At 48.4% G+C, this 26,177-nt stretch overlaps 2 protein-coding genes and 1 long non-coding RNA gene across 3 annotated transcripts in view; 1 reads left to right on the top strand and 2 right to left on the bottom strand.

The window, feature by feature from the left end:
- Positions 1–7,741, bottom strand: part of GSG1L2 (GSG1 like 2) — a 15,047-nt gene extending 7,306 nt beyond the window's left edge. Inside the window, exon 1 of the mRNA XM_081804163.1 lies at positions 7,260–7,741. Within this exon, the coding sequence (XP_081660289.1) occupies positions 7,260–7,569 (310 nt within the window). The 5' untranslated portion in view covers positions 7,570–7,741. The remainder of the gene's footprint in view (positions 1–7,259) is intronic.
- The window catches only part of LOC145717426 (uncharacterized), a 167,745-nt gene extending 142,573 nt beyond the window's left edge, over positions 1–25,172 (bottom strand). The window contains exon 1 of the long non-coding RNA XR_014140624.1: positions 25,115–25,172. This is a non-coding gene — a long non-coding RNA (uncharacterized LOC145717426). The remainder of the gene's footprint in view (positions 1–25,114) is intronic.
- Positions 10,434–26,177, top strand: part of GLP2R (glucagon like peptide 2 receptor) — a 49,259-nt gene continuing 33,515 nt past the window's right edge. Inside the window, exons 1-4 of the mRNA XM_081805713.1 lie at positions 10,434–10,812; positions 16,729–16,816; positions 18,805–18,909; positions 22,325–22,446. Of these exons, the coding sequence (XP_081661839.1) occupies positions 10,699–10,812; positions 16,729–16,816; positions 18,805–18,909; positions 22,325–22,446 (429 nt within the window). The 5' untranslated portion in view covers positions 10,434–10,698. The remainder of the gene's footprint in view (positions 10,813–16,728; positions 16,817–18,804; positions 18,910–22,324; positions 22,447–26,177) is intronic.

Below are 26,177 nucleotides of genomic sequence, written 5' to 3'. Positions count from 1 at the left end.
TTTTTAACATATCTTGCATTATTTGTCTCAGAGGTACAGATCTGAGATTCAACAGTCCTGCACAATTCACAGCGCTTAACAGAGCACGTACCCTCCCCAGTGTCTATCACCCAGTCACCCCATCCCTCCCACCCCACCCCCTAACATAGACTCTAAGTACCCTGAGGGCCAGGATCACGGCACCTGCCTTTGCTGGAAGTTTTCAGGGACAGAAATAAGCCCAGGGGAGCATCTTTCGACTGTGGAAATTACTTCTTCTTCGGAGGAGAGAAAATCCCAGATAAGTCCCCTATTCAAGAGCCTACTGTGGCTCCTTATTCCTCCAGCATTGAGTCAAAATTCCTCTTCTTTTATGGCCAGCCTCCTCTCCCTGTCCTCCCAACACTGAGCCCTTCCCTTGGCTTCACTTTCCACCTGGTCAGGCTCACGCGGGAAGGAGCCTATGCATGAGCAGGTGCACATTCGTGGCAGTGCTTGTCTAAAGACCATAATCCTTGAGATTTGCCGTGCTTGTCCTCATGAAACTCCAAGTGCCCTGGGGCCTCATTGCTTTGCACGTCTGCAGTGCACCTCTGCTGGGCTATAGGAGAAAGAGGAACAAAGCCTGGGTTTATGATACAGCCATTTGCTTGAGCCGCCCTGCTGGGATACATTCTCACCTGTCACATAACCATCCACAACAAACATTTTACACAGCTGGGGGTGAGGACGACAGCCTTGGGGACCCATCTGCCGATCTAAAGCCACAGTGGCCTCTTCAGCTTTTTAATTAAGTCAACTTTGGATTGAGGCGATGGGTCCGTTCTCCTCGCAGATTCTGTGATTTGGGGCAGTGGCTGTGATGTTATGGTCACAGTCCCCCAAATTTGTCCACGTCCCCCTGGTTCTACCAAGGAGGCCCCCACAGCATGGGGGGGGGCATCTCTACATTCACACGCTGCTCTCAGAGAGACTTCATACTCTAAACCTCGCTCTCTTCATCTGTGAAATGGGTGTCATACAAGTCCTCCAATGAGAAAGTTTGCAAGTATTTGATGAACTGCCTGACACTTTTTTTTTGGGGGGGGGGAGTGTTTCATTATCCATAAAGGCAAGTACCCATAGTCTTTGACAGATTTGGAGGCCAGGCTCAGACAGGTTGGTAGAGTCAGAATCGGAGACTGGGCTCTCCCACCTGAGACTCCATATCCTTTTGCGCAGCACCACCTGCTGTCTTTCTACATAATGCGTGGGGGAGTAATTGTCTATGTTGCCTTCCCAAGAGGACTGCCCTTTGTCACAGGAATAAAGAGGGGGCCAGGTACAGAACCAGGGGCAGGGCAAAGAGAAAGTGGAGGCCAGCCGAGAAGATTAGGAGAATTCACCAAAGCTCTGAAGTCTGAGGTCAGCCTGGGCAAAGAGTCAGGCCGTAGTGAGCCCCTGATTAATCTGAATCCTCAGAAATGGTGTTCCTTTTGAATGAGTCCAGCAGGATTAAAAGGAAAAATCTTCATAAATCCCATGAAGCCAGAGAGGCGGGTGTTACATAGCTCGGCGGTAAGGGCTTCACCAGCCAAGCGGGGAGACAAGCCAGCTTGGGACACGGCGGCCAGGTCCCCCGCACTGGGCTCTCGCATCCCCATCTGCTCATCCTCCACTCCCACCGCCCATGGGGTGCCCAGGCCCCTCTGTCCTTGACCTTTTGGGAGTTTAGCAGAACAGTGAAGAATTGGAAACCAGCACATTTTGTTGACTCATCACTTCGCCATTTCAGAGGAGGGAATCAAAGGTGCCGCCCCCCTTGAAAGATACCCTGGCAGCAGGAACGGGGATAGGAAGAGGTGGCTTGAGCAGGGGATGTCCCCAAATCACACTCCAGGCAAGGGCTCCCTGGAGGGTCAGCTTTTGCAGGGAGGGAGATGAAGCTGATTCAGAGGGAAAACATCCACGAGGCCTCATGGTGCCGCAGAGCTGGGGGTGGATGGGCTTCCCGAGGCCCCTTTCCTGGGCTTATTTGGATCAAGGGGTACTCTCTCCAGGCTGGAGTGCTTACTGGTAGGTCTCCTGAGCAGCCCGCGCCCCTTCTGACCCTCTCTCCGAGCACCATTTGGGTGCCTTCCCATTCACCTCCAGCTATAATCCTTTTCTTTCATGTACCCCAAATCTCCCAGGCACTTGTGATAAATTACACTAAGAGCAGATGTTTGTGTGGAGTGATCTTTAACTGGGGGCCCCAGGCTATATTCTGCTACAGACATACTTTCTCGGGTCGATGCAATGTTTTCAAGATACTTTTTTTTTAAGATTATTAATTTATTGGGGCGCCTGGGTGGCTCAGTCGTTAAGCGTCTGCCTTCGGCTCAGGTCATGATCCCAGGGTCCTGGGATCAAGCCCCGCATTGGGCTCCCTGCTCAGCGGGGAGCCTGCTTCTCCCTCTCCCACTCCCCCTGCTTGTGTTCCCTCGCTCGCTCTCTCTGTCAAATAAATAAAATCTTTAAAAAAAAAGATTATTAATTTATTTATTTGAGAGAGAGAGATTGAGTGGGGGGGAGGGGCAGAGAGAGAGAATCCGAAGCAGACGCCCTGCTGAGTACAGAGCCTGATGTGGGGCTGGATCCCACGACTGCAAGATCATGAGCTGAGCCAAAACCAAGAGTCAGAGGTTCAACTGACTGAGCCACCCAGGTCCCCCTTCAAGATACTTTAAAACTGGGAATTTTCACATGGAAATACAAATATCTTACTTCCGAGAAATCAGAGGTTCTGACAACACCGAGCGCTTAAGTCCATGTGGCCATAAAGCTGAGCTGAGCAAGGGGCTGCCCGCTTGAGCTGGGGATGAGGTGTCAAGGTTATTGACATTCCCTGATGGCCTTGCTCCATTCGCTTCTGTTATCACTTTCTGTGGGCATTGTTTTTCGACCTGTGATGAATATCTTTTGTTTTATTCTCTTGTATGTTTGCTATTATTTTAGTTATTATTTAATAAAAACTTAATTCTAAACTTTTTGCTCTGGGGGCATCTTGTAACATGTGAAGGTGATCACGTTTCTCTTAAAGGAAAAAAAAAAGGTGTTCTGGGGAAGATGTCCTTTTCTTGGTTCTTAATAAAGTGATGACAATATTTAGAGACTGTGGTTTACCCAGACAACATTATTATAATAGGAAACATATTAAAATGTGAGCAGAGGTTTCTTGGATTGATGGATACAAATGTACTCATTGGCAATTATAAGACAATTGCTTTTCAGTCAAGTTTTGGGCATGTTTGGGGGGGAACAGGGAGTCTGGGTTAAGAAATCTGAGCTCTATGTCTTGCTCTACTAGAATCTAACTGTTCAGTCTTCGAGGGGGCACTTCTGCCTCTAGATCTCGGTTTTCCCATCTATAAAATGCACCTCTTGTTTTAGGTAAGTCTCTCACAAAGAATGTTCCTCCGAGCAGACTCTTTTTCTGGGATCAACTAATTCTGGGAAACCCTGGGATATGTAATACATAGTAAACAGACTTCTTTATTGTGAGACTTCTTAGAAATGTTAATATGTTAATGTGCATTGCGAATTTTCAAGAAGAAAATGTAATATGCAACATTTTCCAATTCTTTTTGACAATCGAGAAACTTTTTATTTAATTTTACAAAAAGCATCTCAAAAGGCATCTCTTGGGGGGGTGTCATCTTTGAGAAAATCCAGTGAGGCGCTTGTTAAAGCCTCTTTCTGGCTTGACATCAAGTATATAAGATGCACATAAATCCGAAAGGGGTCAAGAATGACACTTTATTTCTACTTGGCTTTGTGCATGAATCACTGAGAACCTCAACCCTCCTTAGAATTCAGCCTGTGTTCCTGACAATATATTTAAAAACCTTTTAGTGGTGTGATCCATGAGAAGGCGGTGTGTGTGTGTGTGTGTGTGTGTGTGTAGTAAACACACCCTGCATTAGCAGAAGTGCCAAGGAGACTCCTGGTCTCTAGAGGAAGAAGTTTGAAAGACCCTCACACAGCCATTGGTCCCTGTTTTAGGTCGAGAAGGCCCCCTCCCCCAACCTGGTAATAGTTTTTTATCAGAAAGCTCAGGGACAGTTTATATCATCTATCTGCACAGTGTTTGTGTGAGTATGTCAGGAATGTGCTATATGCCAGTAGACAGTTTGCACCTGCTTCCAGCCCTGCCTGAAGCCCCTAGCTTTGACATCATTTAAGAGATGAGGCTTCCAGTCCCTGAAAAGCCCAGACTTCCCTTGAGTCCAACCGCTGCAGAATCCTTTCTCCCAGTTCCCTGGTCATTGGGGAAGCAGCTCCCAACTGTCTAATTTTCTAATTCCCGCCCTCAGGTTCAGGTTCCACTGTGGCCCAACCTCCCCTAACATTACAGAAGCTTCTAATGTTCCTCAATTAGGTTATTAGGTTTTTCTTTCCAGGGAACATTGTCTTGCTCAGTTCCTTGTCCTGGAGTGACCGTGACCTTGTGTTGCAGGGGAGGAGAAGCTGCCTCAGGTGACACTGAAGAGCCATGTGAGTTAAATTCTTCCATGTGAGTTAAATTCTTCCACCCTGCCTTGTGTTCTTTTTTTTTTTTTTTAATTTATTTGACAGAGAGAGATACAGTGAGAGAGGGAACACAAGCAGGGGAAGTGAGAGAGGGAGAAGCAGGCTTCCCGTGGAGCGGGGAGCCCGATGCGGGGCTCGATCCCAGGACCCCGGGATCATGACCTGAGCCGAAGGCAGACGCTTAACGACTGAGCCACCCAGGCCCTCCCCTGCCTTGTGTTCTAATGCAAATACCAGAACTGTTCTGCCTCAGAACTTTGCTCACTCTGTCCTGTCTGCCTGGAATAATCTCAGCCCTAATCTCCATCTATTAAAATCATAGTCCTGCTTGGAGGTCTGGGTACCATGGCCACCTCCTTTATGAAGACTTCGCCATGCCCAGAGCTGTAAGGAACTTCTCCGTCCTTTCTAGTCCCATATCATAGATCAGTCTTTGTGATAACTTATCATCTTTTTCCTTGTTTTAGTTTCATCTCAGGTCTCACCACTGTGGCTCACTCGCCTTTCTATCCTTCCATTCTCCTAGCACATTCTTCCTGTGCTTAACAAGGAAATGGCTTTTAGCAAATTTATTCCATGCTGCTGTGAGTGCCCTCTTTCCAGAGGGCTTTGCTGTACCCTGGGTCATGTTTCTCTGACTTTGGTGTGTGTCTTAATCACCAGGGGAGCTTATTAGAAATACAGATAACACCAGATGGAAAGGAGAGCTGAGAGGAATAAAAAGCAATGCTATGAGGATGAGAAAAGAAAAGGCAATTAGGAACTCTAGGAAAAGCAAAAAGCTGTACAAGAAATTTAATGTAATGATAGCATCTCTTTGATTCTGTGATGAACAATATTTATATACTCTAAATAAATTATTGGTTTATTGATTTATTAGGAAGATGGCAGAACAGGTGTGGGATGTGGTCGTATGAGAGATTTAGCCTTATCTATTATGACAGGAACTCAATAAATAATGTCTAACATGAAGACAGCACATGTTTTTTGAAACATGGAAGCAAATACCAGAAGAAACAACTAAGCTAAAAGTGGTTTCCCTGAAGGGTGGGATTAGGTTATGAAGCTGGAAGGCAGCAGGGGACTGTTGGTTTTCCTTATAAGCGTTTCAAAATGATTTTATCTCTTATCCACGTGTAAATATTACCTTGGTTAAACATATTTTTTAAAAAAGGACTGTAGATTTTTAGACACCATCCAAGACCTACTGAATCAGAATCTCCAGGGCTGGGCACCTGGATTTGTATTAACTTCCTGGGCGACTATCATGCACAGCAAACATTTGATAGCCCGTGTGATGCTTACATGCAGCTCTGGAAAATGAAGTAGGCAGTCCTCAGATGGGGACTTGGAAGGGGAGTGGAAGTCTCCAAGCAACTTGCCTATGGGTTTGGTGGCCATAGTTTCCAAACTGAAAATCTGAGACTGCCTTTGGTGCCTTCCAGAATGCGGGATCGTGAGCCTCCTGCGCCTGTTTGTGGGGGTAGAGAGAGCGGACTTATAGGAAGATAGCTGCACTCCCCAGAGGACAGGGGTAGGGAGGTGCTTCTGGTAGGCTTATCTCTAGGTACTGTGGCAGTGGATGAGCCATACTTAAAGCAAAGGCCATTCACACTGACTGGGACATGATGAAGAGTAAGACTAGGCACTGCCCTTCTGTGGCCCCCACTGGGACAGGATGGAGAGGGGTAAGCAGCATATCAGAGGGTTCCTACTTGGAGTCTTTTACTTAGACCTCAGGAATAAACCACTAATGCTATGAGGATGGGAAAAGGCAATTAGAAACTCCAGGGAAAGTAAAAAGCTGGTCAAGAAATTTAACGTGTTAAGCCCAAGATCAAGAGAGAAATGGGGATGGGGGCGCTCTCCTTTCCACCTTGAGGGGTGTGCTTTCCTAGCAGGAAGGGAAGAGCATCCTGGCCCCAAGCATGGGCTTGGGTTTGCGGCCAGGCTATCTGACATTGGGGAGTCCAGGTCCTCCTTCCTCTGTTCCTTAGGAGGTAAAAAAAAAATTTTTTTCTGATATATAAGAGCTCCAAATATCAACCCTTCCCTCCCTCTTCTCTCTCCTCTCTCCCCCTCCCCCATTTCCCTCACCACCATTCTGCCAAACCCACAGAAGCTCAAAAGATCAGAGCTTCGTAATAAATGGTGAGAAAGGGGTTGGGCTTACCAGCCATGTGACCTGAAACTCTGAGCCTCAGTTTCCTCATTTGTGAGCTGCAGAAACAATACTACTCTGTAGGGTTATTTCAAGGGTTTCCAGAGACAAAGGTCTAGCTTGTTAAGGAATCTTACTTCTGGTAGCTGCTCCACAGAGGGAGTTCCCTTCCCACCGATGATGATAAAAGTCAGTTTTCTAAGAGAACCTGCCATTCCAAGACCCCCTTAAAAGTGCAAGGACACAGTAGAGTCGGACAGGGCCACTTCGGGTTCTCTAGGGATCGGGTGACAGTAGCAAATGGTAAAAGCGAGTGTTTATTAACACATCGCAGCAAGCACTGTTGCAAGACCGTGAACGCAGTCATTCAGTCTTTATAATGACTCTGGGTCACGAGTACCGTTATCCTTCCTATTTTACAGCCGAGAAAACAGGCTCAGAGAGGTGAAGAAGCTTGCCCAAGGACACAGAGGCAGTCAGTGGCCGGGCTGGGACTCAGAGCCGGGTAGCGCAGCTCCAAAGCTTCCTGCACCTGTCACCCACCCCTGTCCCCTGCGGCCGTGCTTACCTGTGCTGCCGAGGCTCTCCTCACAGGATTGCCAGAGCCCCACGTGGAACCTGCACTGGATGAACTTGTCGTCCCCCGTCTCCCAAATGTACTGGACAGCCTGGCTCCTGTTGTCCCTCCTGCCACCGCTGCTGTGGCCCCCGATGAAGTGAATGCAGTGCATCCTGCCCAGCTGGTCCCGGCACAGAGGCTTCGCCACCCTCCGGGTCCCCTCGCACCAGTGGGTGCTGCCCATGGCGGTGAGGGAGAAGGCCAGGGCGAGGCAGACGGGGAGGAGGGTCAGCACCTGCTGCCGCCTGGCCCTGTCCATGGCTGGAAGAGGCGTGTGGCATCGGGATGAGCAGTGGGCCCCCTCCCTGCCTCCGGATGCTACCCGCCCCTCTCAGCCCTGCCATCTGGCACCCTTACAGGCTTCTCTCACGTCCCCCGGGGGGGATCCTGGGTGCCCCCCAGCGTGTGGCATCTGTGGCCTGAGAAGCCGCAGGAGAAAGCACAGAGTGGGGACAGATTCCCATCAGCAGAGCCGGCCCTTCAGTCCTCCCCAGGGAGAGGGTGCGCAGGAGGAGGTTGGCTCTCTGGTTTTGTCTTTTTCAACCTGGGGTAAAATATGCAGAGGATGAAATTTACCCTGGTGACCATTTTTCACTCTCACATTATTGTGCATCCCATCTCTAGACCTCTTCATCTCGTGACGCTGGAGCTCTGCCCCTGTGAACACTTACTCCCCATCCCTGTCCCCAGCCCGGGCACCTGCCACTCTACTTCCTGTCCCTATGAATGTGGCCGCACCCGGGACCTCCTGTGAGTGGGGTCATGCAGTATTGTCTCTTTGCAACTGGCTTATTTCACTCAGCGTAATGTCCTCGAGGCTCACCCATGTTGCAGCAGGTGTCAGAATTAATTCCCTTCTAACGCTCAGTAGCCTCTCATTGTGTGGATAGACCACATTTTGTGCATTCATTCCCCTGTCCGCACTCAGGTTCCTTCCACCTTTCGGCTCTTGCGGAGGGCGCTGGTGCTTGACTGAAGACCAAGGGCGTTTGGGCAGGTGTCTGGGTGAGTCCGCCCCACCCTTGCCTTCCGCATTCATCCGGGCACTCAGTGTTGGGTGCCAGAAATGCGGAATCTCACAGCCCACACAGCCTGTTCCCTGCCCAGCCCTAGAGAGACAGGAACGGCCAAGGACAACGTCCCGTTTCGGGGATTGAGAGACTCGAGGTGCGGGTAGTCTGGCCCAGGACCGAAGTGCTGTGCAGAGCAGGGGTGGGGTGGGCGGCACACACCCCGCAGGGTGCAGCATTCAGCACCGTCCTGGGGCCTCAAAAGCTGCCAGGCACAGCCCTTGGCGCCCTCACTCCTGCCCTCGCCAAGGGGGCCCTCCGGGGGACTACAGCCGCTTCTTGGGCAGAGGACATTGATGCAGGAGCGAGGGCAGGAAGAGTGTCACAGAAGATGTCCATGCGGCATCTGAAACACACAGGTCCTAGACTGCATATTAGCACTCCCTGGGGACCCCCAGATACACCTGCAGACATAATGGAGAATCACTGGACTGGGCAGGTAGGAGAGAAGGGCGGTGCCCTGTGGGTCACTCTGACTCTCTACTTCCTGCTGGCGCGGGCAAGGGGACACGTCCTGCGAGCGCTGTGTTTGCAGCCCTGGCCACTGGTCTTGTGGGAAGAGGATTTATCACGTCTTATCACTAGATGGCATCTGTCTAACAGCGGGGAGGTCCTGGGTGGCCCTAACCCCTCTCCCTTCAGAAAAAGAATGTTTTTGAGAATAAGTTCAAAGACATTTGCTAGAATATTCTTACCGGACAGGCATTTCCTTTGCCAGTGTGCAGCCTGGAAGACATAGTCGTTAACGTGTTGTTCCAGAATGGCTTTCCAGCCGTAAGGAAAGGGTCGGAGCGTCGTTGGGCGCTCTTTGTCCTGCTGTCCCAGAGAAGACCACATTGATTCCAGAGGTCGTACTATTGTCTCAGTCCATTTTCGGGGTCTTGGTTCACTATGAACATTTGACCTCTAAGGTTTAAAATCTTGCCACGTGGGGATCTTAAGATTTCCAAGGATTTCTACGAAGCGATGCTTACTTGTTTTTCCCTAACCGTTCAGAATTCATTCACTCAGATAAGTTAGCGAAGATGAGCTCCTCTGTCCGACTCGAATGGAGAGAAAAACAAAACTAACCTAAATCCCAACAGGGTCTTCTTGTCTCTTGCCCACCTGCGTCTCAGCCGGGCAGGACCTCATCCTCCCGGGCTCTGGTCTGGAGGCTGGGAAGCTTGGACGTGGAGAGGTGGGGCCAGAAGGGCCGAGCAGAGGTTTTCAGAGACCCCGCGAGGGGCCCGCTAGAGAATAGGAACGTCGGTGGGGAGTTAAGGGAAGATCAGCACCTGACCAGGTAAGCCGCGTCAGGTGATGCTGGGTCTCCCGGCCCTGCCGTTTGGTGCTGTGGGGCCGTGGGCCAGCAACCTAACCTCTCTGCGCCTCATTCTCCCCGCTGTTCGGTGGAGAAATCCTCACACCCTCAGCCGGTTGTTGCGAGGACCGATGAAGCCGGTGGTCGTGGGCGGGAAGATTCTGCGCATGCGCACGCGGTGAGCCCGCACAAATGGGTTCGTTAGCAAGCGCTGGTGGTGCTTTGCGTGCAAGCCTCTGCCGGGTGGGCCGGGCGGCACAAGGGGCCATCGGGAGGTGTGTTTGACTTTCCCGCACGTCGTTTGGCTCTCGGGTAGACGGGACCGGAGTCCTGATTGGGGTTTTGCTTCAGGGCCTGGGTCAGAAGCTGCTATCTCCCTCGAACTGTTTGCATAGACAGCCCCCCTCTCCCTCCCTCCCCCCCCACCCCCGCCCCACGGAGGAGACCCTGCCCTTGGGGCCTTTGCAAGAAACGTGCTCCCTCGCCAAGACGCCCACCGCACAACTGGCCCGAGGCCCATCCTCTTAGCCAGTTGTTGCTCAGCAGCTGGAACCCCGAGGCTACGGCCCGCGGGCCTCGTGCACTGAGCAGGGCTTCGGGAGCAGAACCACCGGCCGCCTGGCTTCGCCTCCCGGGCGGCCTCTGCTGAGGAAGTCCCTGGGAGCACAGCTGACTTGGGGGAAGGTCTGGGAAAAATCTCCCTGCCTTTGGGGGGGCCGGGGCGGGGGATGAGCCACTGCTGATGAGAAACCCCGGAGAATCATCGGTAGGTGGCTCTAGACGGGTTCAGACGCTCTCCGCGCGGCGTGGAGAGGGTTTGTGCAAACATTTCCCCGCTCGGTGCCGGGAGGAATGCCGGAGGAGGCCGCCTGTGGTACATCGTGGACTGTTCGAGAAAGGTGCCCGCGCCTGTGAAGTTGCAGGGGGCGGGGGGGGAAAGGCGAGGCCGGCACCGGGTGGGGCAGCGCCCGGGAGAAGGAAAGGGGGACCCCCGCCCCGAGTCCGCGCGCTGCCCATGGACACCGCTGCTGCCCAGGGGGCCAGGCCTCCCCCTCCCTCCAAGAAGCGCTCGCCCCCGGCCCCTGCGAGGCCCGTGCTCGCCCTGCTGCTGCTGGTCTCCATCAAGCAAGTAAGAGCGGTTTATGATTTGGATTGTCATGGTGCTTGCTGTTAGGGTCAGTTCTGCATCTTTTCTGATCCTAGAAGCAGTTTCGGGCTCTCGCAGGCAATTTGGGAAATATAAAACAGTATTGAGGCAGTAATGATTAACCATAAGCCTGGTATTCAGAGATCATCGCTGTTAATATTTTGGCATATTTCCTGCAAATCCTTTTTCTATGCGTGTTTCTGGGCAGCCGGAATTACGATGCATAAAGTGTTTTGTATCCCGGTTTCCCCCCTTTACACCATTTTATAAACATTTTTCCAGTGTCATCGCGAACTCTGTAAATAGCATTTAAACTCGTCCCATATATGCTCCTGTCTGCTTTTACAATTTTCTCAGGCCTGAGTATTTAAAGGTTGATGGACTGTGGGGTTTTTCTCTTCTTTCCTTTCTCCTTTTCCTTCCTTCCTTCTTAGTATAAAAATATAGAATGTTCATTGTTTAAAAAAATAAACATATAAAATCCAAAGAGGTATAAATACCAACTATAAATCACTGTATTCCTACCACCCAGAAATCACCCTCATTCGCCTTTGGGGGCTTATACTTCCAGACCTTTCTCCTGCTACTTATTTACATATAGGGCCTTTTTTCCCCCAACAAACATAAGATCAGACTGTAAATACTATCTCGCTATCTGCTTATGTCTTAAGGAAATACACTAAGAGCTAACACAAACTAACCCTTCTATTGAACACACAATGCTCTAGGGCCAGTGTCAGGTGTATCCCTCGTATTAATTCATTTCGTGCCCCTCAAGGCAGTCCCTCCTGTTAATCCCACTTACAAAGGTAGCCCCAGGGCGTGATGTTTGAGGGCTTCAAGGTTGTCTTATAATGTATGTGACCAGCCTCTGCAGGTGGGCATTCTGGTACCTTGTTTTGTTTTGTTTTAAGATTTTATTTACTTGACAGATAGGGAGCACAAGTAGGCAGAGCAGCAGGCAGAGGGAGAGGGAGAAGCAGGCTCTCTGCTGAGCAGGGAGCCTGATGCAGGGCTCGAATCCAGGACCCTGAGATCACAACCTGAGCTGAAGGCAGGCGGTTAACCAACGGAGCCACCCAGGTGCCCCAGCTTGTTTTATTCTTATCCAGGGAGACTAAACTTTTGCCCCTTTTCCCATTTGAGGTTCTGTTTTCATATTGGACCATGACGTGAAGGAACCCCAGTCCCATTCATCTGAGAAATGCAGGTAATGAAAGTTCTTTGAGGAAAGGTTCTCTTCCTCCTTTGGTCCATGGGTGGAGTTCATCCCTGTGTGTAGCTTTGGGATTCTAAATCCCTCCTGCCCCCACCTAGGGAGGGCCGTGGTGCCCGATCTTGTAAGTGTTCACCTCATCAGGCTTTCTTTGGTTCTAACCTGGAACCTGACAGGCAGAAAACGCCTGCCAAATTCTCTGCCACCGCGTTTGTCCTCAGAACCTCTTTGGTCTGTCTGTCCTCCAGGGTGCGTCTATAACCCCAATGAGCACCCCCTACACACACTTCTTGGTTCTCGGTCTTAAATCCCATATTTTTCCTCCAGATGTTTACATTACAAGGCTTTGCTAGACTTTCATGATGGATTTTGCTCACAGACGCCTTCCCTGCACGGAATATAAATGACCGTGGCATGTTTTCTGGCAGGAAGTCTTCCTAAAATTCATTTAATGAGAAATTCTCAGGGATAGTTTAGTTTCTAAATTCGAGCAGCCCACCACCACCCCTCCTCCCCGGCTGGACTTGTTTAAGTTAATTAGCAGTTTGCTTTGGGCTCAAAAAACATAAACTCTCTCTCTAAGGCTCTTTGAGAAGTGAATTTGTGGCTCTTTCCTAGATTGCCGATGGGAGCGTAAAAAGGTGCATATTTTTAAATTAAAAAAAAAAAAAGCTTGGCGAGGATAGGTTGGCAGTCCATTATCAAAAGCCTTTAAAAATGTGTATACTCTATGACCCAGAAATTCCAATTGAAAGAATCTCTCCTAAGCAAATAAAGATGTGCTCAAATGTTTAATTGTGAATATTTTCAGTACAACAGCATTTATATTAGCAAGCATCTCAGCCAGTGTAAGTGTTCGATGCTGGAGGATTTGAAAACTGAATCATATCATAGTCATTCACAGAACATCACGTAGCTGTTAAAATGGTGTTTTAGAACTATGGCTCTCGAAATGGATACATATTCACAGTGCATCTTCTGGTGAAAGCATAAAACTAGATGATTTCCTTTTTTGGTTAAAATAAAAATGGAAAGAAAAAGAAAAAAAGTAAACAGAAGCATGTGCACCAAGAGAAGAGTCCGGAAGGAGATGGTAATTTCTGATACTGAGATTATATTCCAACTTCTCCCCTTTGGGGGCTTTCTTGTAATTTTTGTTTGATTTACAGAGAGGCGAATGCCTTCTTTTTTTTTTTTTTTTTTAAATATTTTATTTGACAGAGAGAGACAGCGAGAGAGGGAACACAAGCAGGGGGAGTGGGAGAGGGAGAAGCAGGCTTCCCACAGAACAGGGAGCCCGATGCGGGGCTCGATCCCAGGACCCTGGGATCATGACCTGAGCTGAAGGCAGACGCTTAACGACTGAGCCACCCAGGCGCCCCGAGGCGAATGCCTTCTTGAACAAAGAATACAATAGAATGTATTAAAAGCAATGCACAGAAGGTCTTTTTTCCCTTTCCCTCGATCCTTCCTCAGCCAAGTTAGTCCTTGATGCTGGTTGCCTGCGCAAGGGAAAGAGGAATCAAGGTCAAGTCGATTTTTCCAGTTAGAAAACATCCATTTGTGCTATTTCCTTTCCTCCTTACCTTGTTTGGATCTGAACTTGGATTTGCCTCTTGTGTTTTTTCGTGTCTTTAGGACAAGTACCTGGGAAGAGAGTCTGTTTGTCCAGCTCCCCTAGATTGACCAAATTTGGTGCTTTGTAGGGTTCCTTCTTCTCCTTCTCCTTCCCCTCCTTTTTCTTCTTCTGACCATGGCCATCAGTCATGGCAAAGGGCAGGGAAAGAGGGTTAGTCCAGGGACACAGCTCATGTGCATGACTGATTTTATTGTCTCTTCCTTCGCCAGTTCCAGTGAGGTCCCTGACGATATAAATAGCACTTTATCCAAGAAAGGGTCTTACTTCGGAGGCTTGGAGGATTCTGGAAGCTGATGATTTGGTTATCAATTTATTTGCTGAACTTGTGAAAAATAATATAGACCCAGCTATAGTCCCATTAGGATGTTTATTTTCTTAAACAACGTGTTAATAAGCTTCCATCTTGACTCTTGTGCCATAACTCAGAGACAGAAAGTATTGTGGGAGATTGAAAGTTTATTGGAAACTGAAGCCTAAGGATAAATGCCAATTATTTCCTCCTCCTCCTCCTCCTCATTATTATTACTTATGGGCTCATCCCATGGGTTCCAGATTGCGTGCTAAGTTGCCTCAAGGCACCACTCTGAGCTCACAGGGCTGCTGTAAGATATTTTAATTTTTCAAGGGAAGCAAAGAGATACATGACATCTGCCAGACCCAGCAAATTACTAGCTCAAGTAGTTCACGGTTTCAGCATTAGATCACGTTCCATTCCCTTTGATGATGTCGTATCTCTGCAAAGCTGTTTTTTGTTTTTGTTTTATTTTTTTCTTCCAGTTGATGTGATGAAAAGCAAGTACTGCATAAACATCAGTGTGGAACACGATGGTGCCCAATCCGATTCCCAAGTTTGGGAAGTTGTGCAATCTCCAGTAGGCACTCAGTTGTTAGGATGCAAATACTTAAGTTGTTTGGCCCTAACTACTCAAAAAATGGGACTTTAGGTATTTCTTTCGGCTTGGGGTACTGTGGAAAATGATGGAGTCACTAAGGGCACCATGATTTGAGAAAGTTTGGTAACCTCTGGTCTAACCATGACTATACAGCTCTTCTTCAAAATGTTGGCCTTGTGATTCTCTGGAAAGGATGCAAAGGAGCTATTCACAGACCCCATCGTGCATTCCATAGTATTCCATAGTATCGGGGGGTGGGCCATGCTGGGCAGAGGAGACAGAGAGTAGACTGGACTAATGACTCAGAAGGTGGAAGCTTACCACCCATTGGGTTCATAGGTGTTGGGGTTTTTTTTGTGGGGGTGGGGTGGGTGAGCATAGTGGTTGTGGTGCTGACTGTGTGTCTGTGTGTGGGTTTGAGTGCCTTTTGGTGGAGCATTGCCCCAGTTTACACTGGGCTTCTCCACTCACTGTTTGTTATACCTGTCTCACCTCATTCTTTCAGGCTGTCTACCTGGCCCAAGAAAGCATTTGAATTTGTTACCCCTTGTGAGAGGACACAAAGCCTCAAAGCCAACTGAACTGGATGATCTTATCCCAGATCACATATCTAGCCCTTCCCATGTTCATACTCCCTCTGACTCCAACCCACACCTGTTCCTCTGTTTCTTCAGCTAGAAAATGAGGACAGTAACTCCTGGCCTGTGCTAGGGGCTTGTATTCAGGGATGGAGGGCATGTCTTAGCCCTCAAGGAAAGTATGGGGTAGCGAAGAGGATGGACAAATGAACCACCAATGATATACAACATGATGGGACATAAGACTTAGTCATGTGTGGGGTCACAGGGCGCTGGGGAGAAGGGTTCCTAGCTCAAGACTTCAGTGACAGAGGTGGTCAAGTATGATCGGGGTCATTAGGCTTGAGTTGAGCCTTCTGGGGTAAGCAGGGAGTGGGCCAGATGAAGATGAGGGTGGAAGGGAGGTCCAGTGGGAAATGCAAAGATGCAAAGTCACAGAGGAACATGACTGGAGTCAAGAGGCTTGGCCCCAGGGTGGCTGAGATGTGATGTCAGCTCTATAGGCCATGAGGGGAAGACTTTAGGCAGGACAGCCCTGTGGACCTATCCCTCTGGAGCAGTGTGGACAAGGCCAGAGGTGGAGGAAATGCGAGGCAGGGTTAGACAGGAGAGAGGCATAGGACAGAATCTGGTGCCTGGTTGGATGATGTGGAAGGAGGAGGAAGGAGGAACCAAGGACAACTCCTGGTTTCTGGTTTGTGACTGATGGTGCCAATACTGAGCCACTAGGGGATGAGCCTCTTTGGGTCAGAGAACGATAGGGTATGAATGTCACTTGACTTTGATAGCCAGCCAATCATACATTGTCTTATCTTTAGCAGATTCTAAGTCCTTTAGGGCAGAAACTGTGTTTTGTCCATCACTGCATCCCCTTCAATTCCTCCCTGATGCAAAGCCTCAGGTGCTCAATAAAGATGAGTAAATTGAAGAAGAGAAAACCCCTTTAAACCCCCCTGTTGTGTTAAAAACAAAACAAAACGAGTAGTACAGATACACAATTAGATGTTGTTAGACAACTCAGTTATCTGGAAAGCCCAAGGCTCTATGGGAGGGGATAGTTAATGTCAGAAAGGCAAATATCCCAAGGCCTCAGTATAGTAGCAGACCATCTCTCTACCCGGTCTTTGACTTTGGACCCACAGGCAGCCAGGTGGGATGGCCCAGGTCCCTACAATTCTTCTAGCCTTTCCCTGACACATTATTGGGCCCTTCTTACTGTGATGCTTCTCTTCTTCAGATCCACATAGTCTTAGGAGCATGCAACTATTCATCTGATAGGGTGTGACATTCAAGATGAGCATATTGCCTCCTCTTAAAATGTCAGCCTCACTTGAAGATTTTTTGGGGGAAAAAGTCTTTCATATCTGTATGAAAACCAATATGATTAGATTATGGAGTGAACGTAGAATTTGTATGTACCTTTAAGATAGAACATAAGATGCCAAAGAAGTTCTGTTTCTTGGTGCTGGCCATTATGGCCACTTCAGTGGGAAGTTTTGAGATTCGTGGTGAAATGATCACAAGGCCGCCTCTGTAGTGAACTGGGAGTCACCATGGTTTTCTTCTGCCCAGGTTACAGGATCCCGCCTTGAGGAAACAACTCGCAAGTGGGCTCAATACAAAGAGAAGTGTCTGAGAGACTTGCTCAAGGAACCTTCTGGTAAGCAGGTGTATGAGTTATCTATGGCTGTGTAACAAAGAGCTTCAAAGCTTAGGGTCTTAAAGCAATCATCGTCATCATCATCATCATCATCATCATCATCACAGTTTCTTTGGGTGAGGAATTCAGACCGGGCACAGTGGGGATGACTTGTTTTTGCTCTACAGTATCTAGAGTTTAGCTGGAAGGCTCAATGGCTGGTGGCTGGAATCATCTGAAGGCTTGTTCACACTTACAACTGATGGCTGATGGTGGTTCCCAGCTGAGAGTCTGTTGGCCAGAACACTTTCACGTGGCCTGTCCATACAGACTAGGGTCCTCACAGCATGGTGGTGAGGCTTCCAGGGCAACCATGACCAGAAGCCATGTTGCCTTTTATGACCCAGCCTTGGAAGCTATTTTTCCCACGTTCAGTTGGATCAGATGGTTACCAAGGCCTACCCAGGTTCAAGGGAAGGGAGGAGAGACCCCCACCTCTCATTATAAAAGAGCATGTGAGACAGGGTATACATAGATGTATAGATGTGACTATTTATCTAAAGTCATCTGTGACAGCACACTCACCACCAAATCGCATGACATGAGCAACTGTCGTAGATTAACCTGGGACTCTATCGGGTAGGTGGGAGGGAGGAGGTCTTCATCCCCTGGGGTGTTATCTGAATCTGAGTGATAATATTTCTCCTATCCAGGTCTACACTAGGTTTAGAGTGTTCTAGAAAATATGTTAATCGTTTGATCAGTCCATGGCCTCTCCTGCCCTCATGCTGACTCTTTGGGTGCATCCAGATTCTTTTTTTTCTTTTTTAAATGATGAAATCTGGCCTCTCCTTATCCTCCTGGCTGCTTTCAGATGATTTCATTCAGGGGCTTGGAGGAGGACAGGATACCATAAACTCTCTCTTCCTTTTCCTGACCCAAAGAATCTCAGCCTTCAAGCCATACCCCTCTCCCTCTGAATATTTCTTCAGCCCAGGTTAGTGGCAATCAAAGCTTGATATCTGTTATAAGAACTAGCCCTCACTTTAGGGAATACTGCTTTTTGAAATCAAAGTAGGGCATGTCCTCTTTATTTGGAGTCATGCCATGAGCAGCTCGGCCAGGTGAGCACTGTTTCACACAGACCATGTGCTGACGTTTGGCAGCCAGGTCTACAAGATGCCCTGAGCCAGCTCATAACCTGGCAGATCTGCATCTGTGGGGTCCTGATGCCAGTAACGTGGTTGTTCAAACTGAGTGGCCCCTGCATGCTAGCCCCAATAAGGAACAGACAAGAATGATGCTTAGTTCCCAGGAGTGAGGAGCTTGCAATATGGGCATTTGGGATCCAGCCTGAAACCCCTTCATTTCATTCCAGGAGGTCCATAAGGCTGTGCCATGTGTTTTTAGTGTCTCATCGCCAAGCGCCAGGGTGTAAATTGTCCCCTGAATTGGAGATGGTGCAAATGTCTCATAATGATTGTTGGATTGGTCTTCAAATGGAGAAATATGACCAGATAGAGGTTATGTTGGATACATGCAGCCAAGAGCGTCAACTTCGCAGATCCCCCTAGATCCACAGGTCATTTTGCACATTTCACAGTAAGGGTGCTCCAGCATTTAACTGATGAAAGTTTGACAATTCTTTAGTTAATTATGGAACAGAAGGCACTGGCTGAACTTCCAAGTGTCCTTCTGACCCCGAGTTTGTGTGATAGTTCAGCCCATGTAAAATAAACCAACATCAGCATGACGTGCACACTAACATAACTGACAGGACCACTGCCAAAGGTCAGGTTGGGTAGACAAAGCCACAGTGCTTGGGGGTGCATTAAGCATCCCCTCCTCCCCACGCTGTTCCTCATCCTTGACCTATCTGGACAGTGGGACACCTGTGCTAGTTCCTGAATAGGGTACACCAGCTTCCCATGCCAGGAAGGGAGCTCTACCTCCATCAGTGGCCCTGGTGCTCCAACATTGCTCTCATTCGGGACCTTTTCTCTTCACAGGGACCTTTTGTAATGGAACCTTTGATCGATATGTGTGCTGGCCTCATTCTTCTCCGGGAAATGTCTCTGTTCCCTGCCCTTCATACTTACCTTGGTGGCGTGAAGGTAGTAAGTCTTATTTTACCATTTCCTGGCAGTTCCTTTAAAGGCTGGCCCCTCCTGGGTAGACCAGCCAGGGAGCGATTAGAGAGAGCACACTCCAACCAAGTGCTTTTCTCAAGTCCTCTTTTCCCACAGAAGGTCTCTTTCTTCTCTGGGCACCTCCTCTTGCCTTCCTGAAATTCTTCTGTGTCTGGGTGCTCCATTAATACAATAGTTCTCTTTTCTTTGAAGATTGGAGAGTCCAGGCCCAGCTACCACAGAATTTGATGCAGTGAGGGTTGTTATGGAGAGGAGAAAGAGGTGGGGGAGAGATTGGGATGCTCACATCCACAACTTGGGTTTGCTGTATGGAGAAGAAGGGCATCAAAACTACCCTTGCAATAGCATTGGAAAGTAGTGCTACTGGATGGTGCCTTTAAGCCCCATGGGACTTGGATGGAGTCTTTAACCGCTCAGCTTGCCCCCATCTTGCTTGAAGGAAGTGGCTATTATGTAGGACCCCAGGAGGATATGCTGCCCCCACCTGCCCCAGCAGGCCAGCCTCTTGGTTGGTTTATTCTGGAAGGGGGAGAGAAACAATTACTAGTTAGAACTCTTTTGCCTTGAACTGAAGGTCATCAAAGAATAAGAAAAAACTATTCTCAAGAAACATAAGCAATTACAAATTTCCAGGCAAAACCAAGTGGGAATGGGCTACTGAGCAGGTGAGATGGTAATATCGTGTATTTAATTTCAGCTCAGTAAATCATCGGTTAAAATTTGGTTTCGATTTCCTGAGGCCTCTAGTGCAAAGAGAGAGTTTCCAAAGAAGAGAGGTGCATTTCTGGATAGGAGGGCTAGTGATATATTCTATGAAACTATCCTTTGGTGAAACCCAGTTGGAAGTGACCCAGGAGTGATGTTTAAGGGAAGATACCAGAGTTTGCTGGACCAGAGGGTCTGGATAATTGAGGGAAGCACCCCTGTGGGAGCCAGCTTAGTCGGGTAGGGAGAGCACTGTACATGGAGTCTAGAGCCCGTCCATCTCTTTTATGCTCTGCGACTTCGGGCAAGTGTCCAGAGCCCTCTGAGCTGTTTTCTTGTCTATTAAGTCAAGTGAACAACAGCAACTCTTGAGGTCCAGTTGAGGAATGAATGAGAAGACAGGCACAGAGTCAGCTGCACAGTAGGTCCTTTGTAAATGGAACTGAAGCTGAGACCAAGGCCAAGCCCTCAGACTCCTGAAGGTCTTTAAGACCTGGATGTCCATGGATCTCAAAGCACATGGAACAGACTACCACTGCCTGGCTCCTCCGCTTACCCGTTCTTCCCATGAGCTAAAAATGGAGATCTATTAAACCTGAAGGGAAAAAGTGGTCAAAAATCTAAACTTACAAAGAAGTTGAGTTAAAGACTTTTTTTTAATGGGTTCTGGGCCTCTAGAGTGTCCCAAAGGGAGTGTGATTCACAGAAGGTGGGAAGTTACTCTTCCACTCAACATCCTGTGCGTTAAATGTTAGAATCCAAAGGGGTCCATACAGTGAGAAGAAAACGTGGAGGCAGTGGAAGGGTTTAGAGCAGAAAGAAGGAGAAAAAGTCTGGGCGGATAAGACCAGAGGAACACACACTACAGTCGGAGGGCAGGAAGCAGGATGGTGCCTGACTATACATAAGCCTGGAGCTTGATTGCATAGAAGTTGTCTGACACCAATGTTTCAACCTTCCTCTGAAGGGTGAGATCCCGTGGATCCACGAAGGCACTGAGGCATGAGAAAGACTTAATATGATTTGTGGTTTGGGGATATGATGTTGATGGCTCTCTGGGTGGAAGAACAGGGTGGGGGGCAGGGAGCTGACATTGGAAGTGACTGCAGGGATCCAGAGAAAGGGACCATGAGAGTGTGCATGCAGGCAGAGGCAAGATGAACCATCAAGATTGTCAGATGAAGCAGGAGATGAGGGACGGAGAGGGCTGAAAGGTGGAGGAGAGGAAATGAGCTCACACCCTGTCTAGTCCCACCCATGCTCACCATCATCTGGGTGGTGGCTCAGGACCCCCACTGCTCACGTCTGGTGTGTCCCACAAAGAGCAAGGAGGTGGGTGTAGCTGCCCCAAAGGGGAAAGAGAGCCAGTAAGAGGTTAGGTCAGAGAGTATTGGGAGCCAGACTTTACAGGGCTTTGTGGGAGGCCCGGGAAGTGCTCTGACTTGTTTTCAGACAGCCTTTGGAAGATTTGGAGCGAGGAATGATGTGGCATGACTGCTGTGTTAACCGTAGACCATGTGGGGCAAGAGCGTCGAAGGCATTTGTGATAATCCGGTCACAAGAGAGTGGTGGCTCCAGGGAGCAGGGAGCAGGGGGTGAAAGCCAAAAGGCAGTGTTCATATTCTGGGTAGTTGGAAGGTCCAGGTGACAGGATTGGCTGATGGGCCAGGTGAAGGGTAGGAGAGACAGAGAGAAAGCAAGGATGACTCCAAGGTTCGGGGCCCAAGGACTGGGATGATGGGTTTGCCATCAACAGAGGCTGGGAAATGTGTGGGTGGCACCGATTTGGGGAGAAGATGAAGAGCTTGCTTTGGGGAATGGTGTTTGAGAGGGCCATTAGACACCCTCACAGAGGCTTTAGGTGGGCAAGGGGAAGTACCCCATGGGTGTCCATCCATTACACTCAGCAAATAGTCACCATTGGTCCATGCCGTGCAGGATGAGGAGTGGGAAGTTCGGACAAGTTCCGTTGTTCATTTGCAAGTCCAGTCCCTGGTCTTCCAGGGGGGAGGGCAGTCCCTTTGGGGGAGGGCTCTGGGAATGGATGTGACTGGGTCACAATAGCCATCATCGTGAACACAGAGCCGGCCTGTCACTTACACACACACACACACACACACACACACACACACATTTAAACTCCCCCAAACTGGGGAGGGCTGGTACCATTACCATGATGATCCTCAGCTCTTGATGAAGACACTGGAAGTCTTGGACAGTGGAAGGGTGACAAGCTCAAGGCCACCATCCCTGTAGGTGGCCGAGCAGGCTCTGTCCACCCCCTTCACCTCTTCTCTTCGCGTCCTGAGACACGACGCCCCTCTCTGACGGCGCACCAGGAAGCCCCAGGTCCGCATCTCCCAGCTGGGCTGCACCTTTGAGAGCTCTCCCGTCTCTGAGTCACCAGGGACTATTCTAGCTCCAGAGACTTTGGGTAAACACAGCAGACATTAGTGGACCGTGGTTTGTTACGAAACGTAGAGGCTTCCGTGTTTTTCTTTCCATCCCAAATAAACAGGAGAGATGCTAATGAGCCCCTCCCCCCCCAAGGGAAGTGAAAATCCCTTTTCCCTGGGATTTTCCACAGCTTTGTGGTGAAGACGAGGGCCTCACCACGTGCTCAGGAACGGGCTGCGTGCTCTGACCTTTCCCCTAGAGCTGTGTTTACTTTCAGAAAACTCAGGAAGGGCCTACAGATACTGCTTGGCTCCGGGCACTTGGCAGACGCTGGAAAACTCCACAAATATTTGGCAGGATGACTCCGAATGCTCCGAGAACCACAGCTCCCAATACAACGTGAGTCAGCTTGGCCCGGTGATGATGGGCCCCGGGCCCCAACCACCCTCCACCAGGCACCCCCCACCCCCGGTTGGCTTTGGTGGCCACACAAAGAGCCGTCCCCCAGGAGCTAGTCTGCCCGGACTCCCCTGGGGAAGGTCCACAGTCACATGATAGCAACCTCTGGCGGCCACTGAATTTCTTCTGCAATGAGGGTGATGTGCGGACCCCTGAGGCCACTCAGTTTCTCACCCCTGGACTAGTACTGGGGTGCATAAAAGCGTATACATACCGTGGGCACTTAATAAGTACTCAGTGAATGGTTTCACAGATTCCGAGTTAGTGGGTATGTGGTGGGGCCTGGGCATCAGACTGGTACCTAGTTCCCCAGGTGATGCCAATGTGCAGCTGAGGCTGGGACTCAGGTGATCTCGAGGGACCTGCCAGCAGGTGTGGGATGCCTGCAGCCTCCTCTGGGCTCAGGCCCACAGGGGGCAGGGACAGCAAAACCAGAGCTGAAAACTGTACTTCCCAAGACCGGAAGTTAAGATTTCTCTCTTTAGAAAGGTGAGGACTGGGGCATTGCCTCCTCCCCTCTGCAAATGGCCATATTTCCAAGAATTCAAGTACTTAAAAAAAAAAAAAAATCCCCCAAACATAAAAAAACAGCTTCTGGCCATGTTGGCCTGTGTTTCTAATAATGGGTTGACATTTTGCCCACAAAAGGCTAGTGATAGTAGATCTTTGCTCTTCAGAGTGCTAGCAAACAAAATGTGATTTTCTTCCATCTCATCAGGTGGGGGTCCTTATGCATGATAAAGGATACTCTTTAAGGAAATTGTGTTTGTGTGTGTATATATATGTGTGTGTATATAATTTTAATATATATATTTTAATGAAAAAATTTAGTTTCCCATACCACATAAGATATATCAATTGATATATACCTATTTTTTAACATTTTATTTCGAAGTATCCAAACACATAGAAAAATTAAAAGAATAATAAAAGAAGCACTCACAAACCCACTATCTAAATTCAAAATGTATCAACATCCCCCCCAACACCATTTGCTTTTGCTTTGTCTCTCTCTTTGTGAAATATTTAACAAAATTTGCAGGCATCATGAGGTTTCACCCTTAAATATTCATCAGATTCTTCCTAAGCAAAGTCATCATTCCACGTAACTACAATACCGTTATTCCAATTAACATTATATCAGCTAATGTTTTTTTTTTAAAGGTTTTATTTCTTTATTTGAGAGAGAGACACAGCGAGAGAGGGAACACAAGCAAGGGGAGTGGGAGAGGGAGAAGCAGGCTTCCCGCTGAGCAGGGAGCCCGATGCGGGGTGCGATCCCAGGACCCTGGGATCATGACCTGAGCCGAAGGCAGATGCTTAACAACTGAGCCACCCAGGTGCCCCTATATCAGCTAATGTTTTATCCATATTCAAATTTCCCCAATTTTCCCGTCCAATTTTTATAGCTTTTCTCCCCTGAACCAGAGTCTAGTCCTGGTTCATATATTGGAGTTCATTTTATATCACTTTAGCAAGTTTTAATCTAGAATCTCCCCATTCCAGCCCATGACAGCCCAGGACACTGGCTTTTTGAAGACCCCCAGAAAATTTTGTTGTTATTACATGTGTTCCTGCATCTTCTGTATTTCCTTAAGCCGGAAGTTGGGTTTAGAGGCTTGGTAAGGCTCAAGTTAATCCTCATAGGTTCTGGGTACACTGCATAGCATCACGCCAGGAGACCAAAATGTCAGGTGTCACTACAATGATGTTCTGTGTGATCACTTGGTCTTGGTAGTGACAGCCAGATCTCTCCACGGTATAGGTACTTTCTCCTTTTCTATCTGGCCAGTAATTGGTGGGATGATACTTTGGAACCGTGTGTGTGTGTGTGTGTGTGTGTGTGTCTTGTTCACTAACAAATCATCAGTGTTACAACCTTCCTTGATGATGCTGGCTTGAGTTGATTCGAGCTCTGTCATTTCTTCTACATTTACTAGCTGGCATTCTTCTGAAAAGAAGACTCCTTCCCCTTCCCTCCAGTTTTGAGTATCACTATGAACTTCCAAATTGCTTTATTCACTTATAATTTTGATGCTCAATGTTTTTCTAAATTTAGCTAGTGAAATCCCTCCAAACTGCCTTCTTGTGTCCTTTTGTGATAATCTCATTGGTCTTGGAGCACTTCCTTATTTTCTGGCATAAGAAAATGGTCCAAGCTCATCTCATGATTTCCCTGTTCCGGGCCCAAATCAGCTATTTCTTCAGAGTTCTGGATTCTCTAAGTGGACGAATGTTATTAGAAATCAAGATCCCGGGGCGCCTGGGTGGCTCAGTCGTTGGGCGTCTGCCTTCAGCTCAGGTCATGATCCCGGGGTCCTGGGATCGAGCCCCACATCGGGCTCCCTGCTTGGCAGGGAGCCTGCTTCTCCCTCTCCCACTCTCCCTGCTTGTGTTCCTGCTCTCGCTATCTCTCTCTCTGTCAAATAAATAAATAAATATCTTTAAAAAAAAAAGAAAGAAAGAAAGAAACCAAGATCCCGGGACACCTGGGTGGCTCAGTCAGTTAAGCATCTGCCTTCGGCTCAGGTCATGATCCCGGGGTCCTGAGATCGAGCCCCACATCGGGCTCCCTGCTTGGCAGGGAGCCTGCTTCTCCCTCTCCCACTCCCCCTGCTTGTGTTCCTGCTCTTGCTATCTCTCTCTCTGTCAAATAAATAAATAAATAAATAAATATCTTTAAAAAAAAAAAAGAAAGAAAGAAAGAAACCAAGATCCCGGGACACCTGGGTGGCTCAGTCAGTTAAGCATCTGCCTTCAGCTCAGGTCATGATCTCAGGGTCCTGGGATCATGCCCCGCGTGTGGCTTCCTACTAGGCAGGGAGCCTGCTTTTCCCTCTCCTTGCCCCTGTTCATGCTCTCTCTTGTGCACTCTCTCTCAAATAAATAAATAAATAAAATCTTTAAAAAATAAAAAATAAAATGTAGAGGCATATATAATTTTGTTAAATATTGTCAAATTCCCCTCCATAGGAGTTGTGTCATTTTGCCCTCCCTTTAGCAGTGTGTGAAAATGCCTATCTCCTTGGTGCGTGCATGGTACACGCTAATTATGAAGCATTTCATAAAGAAGTCTAAGTGACTTAAGATTCACCTGTTGGTACTGAGAGTGAGCTGGAAACCATCTGGGTGTTCTAGGGTCACTAGGGAAGTGGCTAGATTTTACTGGAGCTCTGAACATAGACAAGAGTTTAAGAAACTCCTCTGAAGGAGTGCAATGAAACCAACTGTACCAGGGACTGTTGGTGCCCATCTATAGCCCCTTGCCCTAACCAATTCAGTACACAATTGTCTAACTTCTTATCACTAGCACATGCATGTCTTTGCTGGTTCTCAGAGCCCACTTAGTCCACTCAAGGGCAGGCCAGAAGCACCAAAGAATTAATGTCCCCCTCCCACCCCGCCACAGAATAGCCCTTAACCAATGACTGGCAGGAGTTGCTATGTAAGTGGTCCAGGAGTTGGTATGTAAATGGCTAACTCTGAGGCTTCCAGAACTTCCCCAGTGGGATTAAGATCCAGCTGCCCACAGTGGTAACTGCCTTGATAACGCACCATTTTATTTTTCCTGATTTCTTCCTTCCCCTACTGAGGGTTTGTTCACTTTCATGTAAAGTACTTGCATTCAAATCCTTGTCTCAGGATGTACTTCTGTGGGAACTCAAACTAAA

Source organism: Leptonychotes weddellii, chromosome 15, assembly GCF_054177405.1.
Source record: "Leptonychotes weddellii isolate Sample4059 chromosome 15, ASM5417740v2, whole genome shotgun sequence".
NCBI classification, from domain to species: Eukaryota; Metazoa; Chordata; class Mammalia; order Carnivora; family Phocidae; genus Leptonychotes; species Leptonychotes weddellii.
This window is presented reverse-complemented; position numbering and strand designations above follow the sequence as displayed.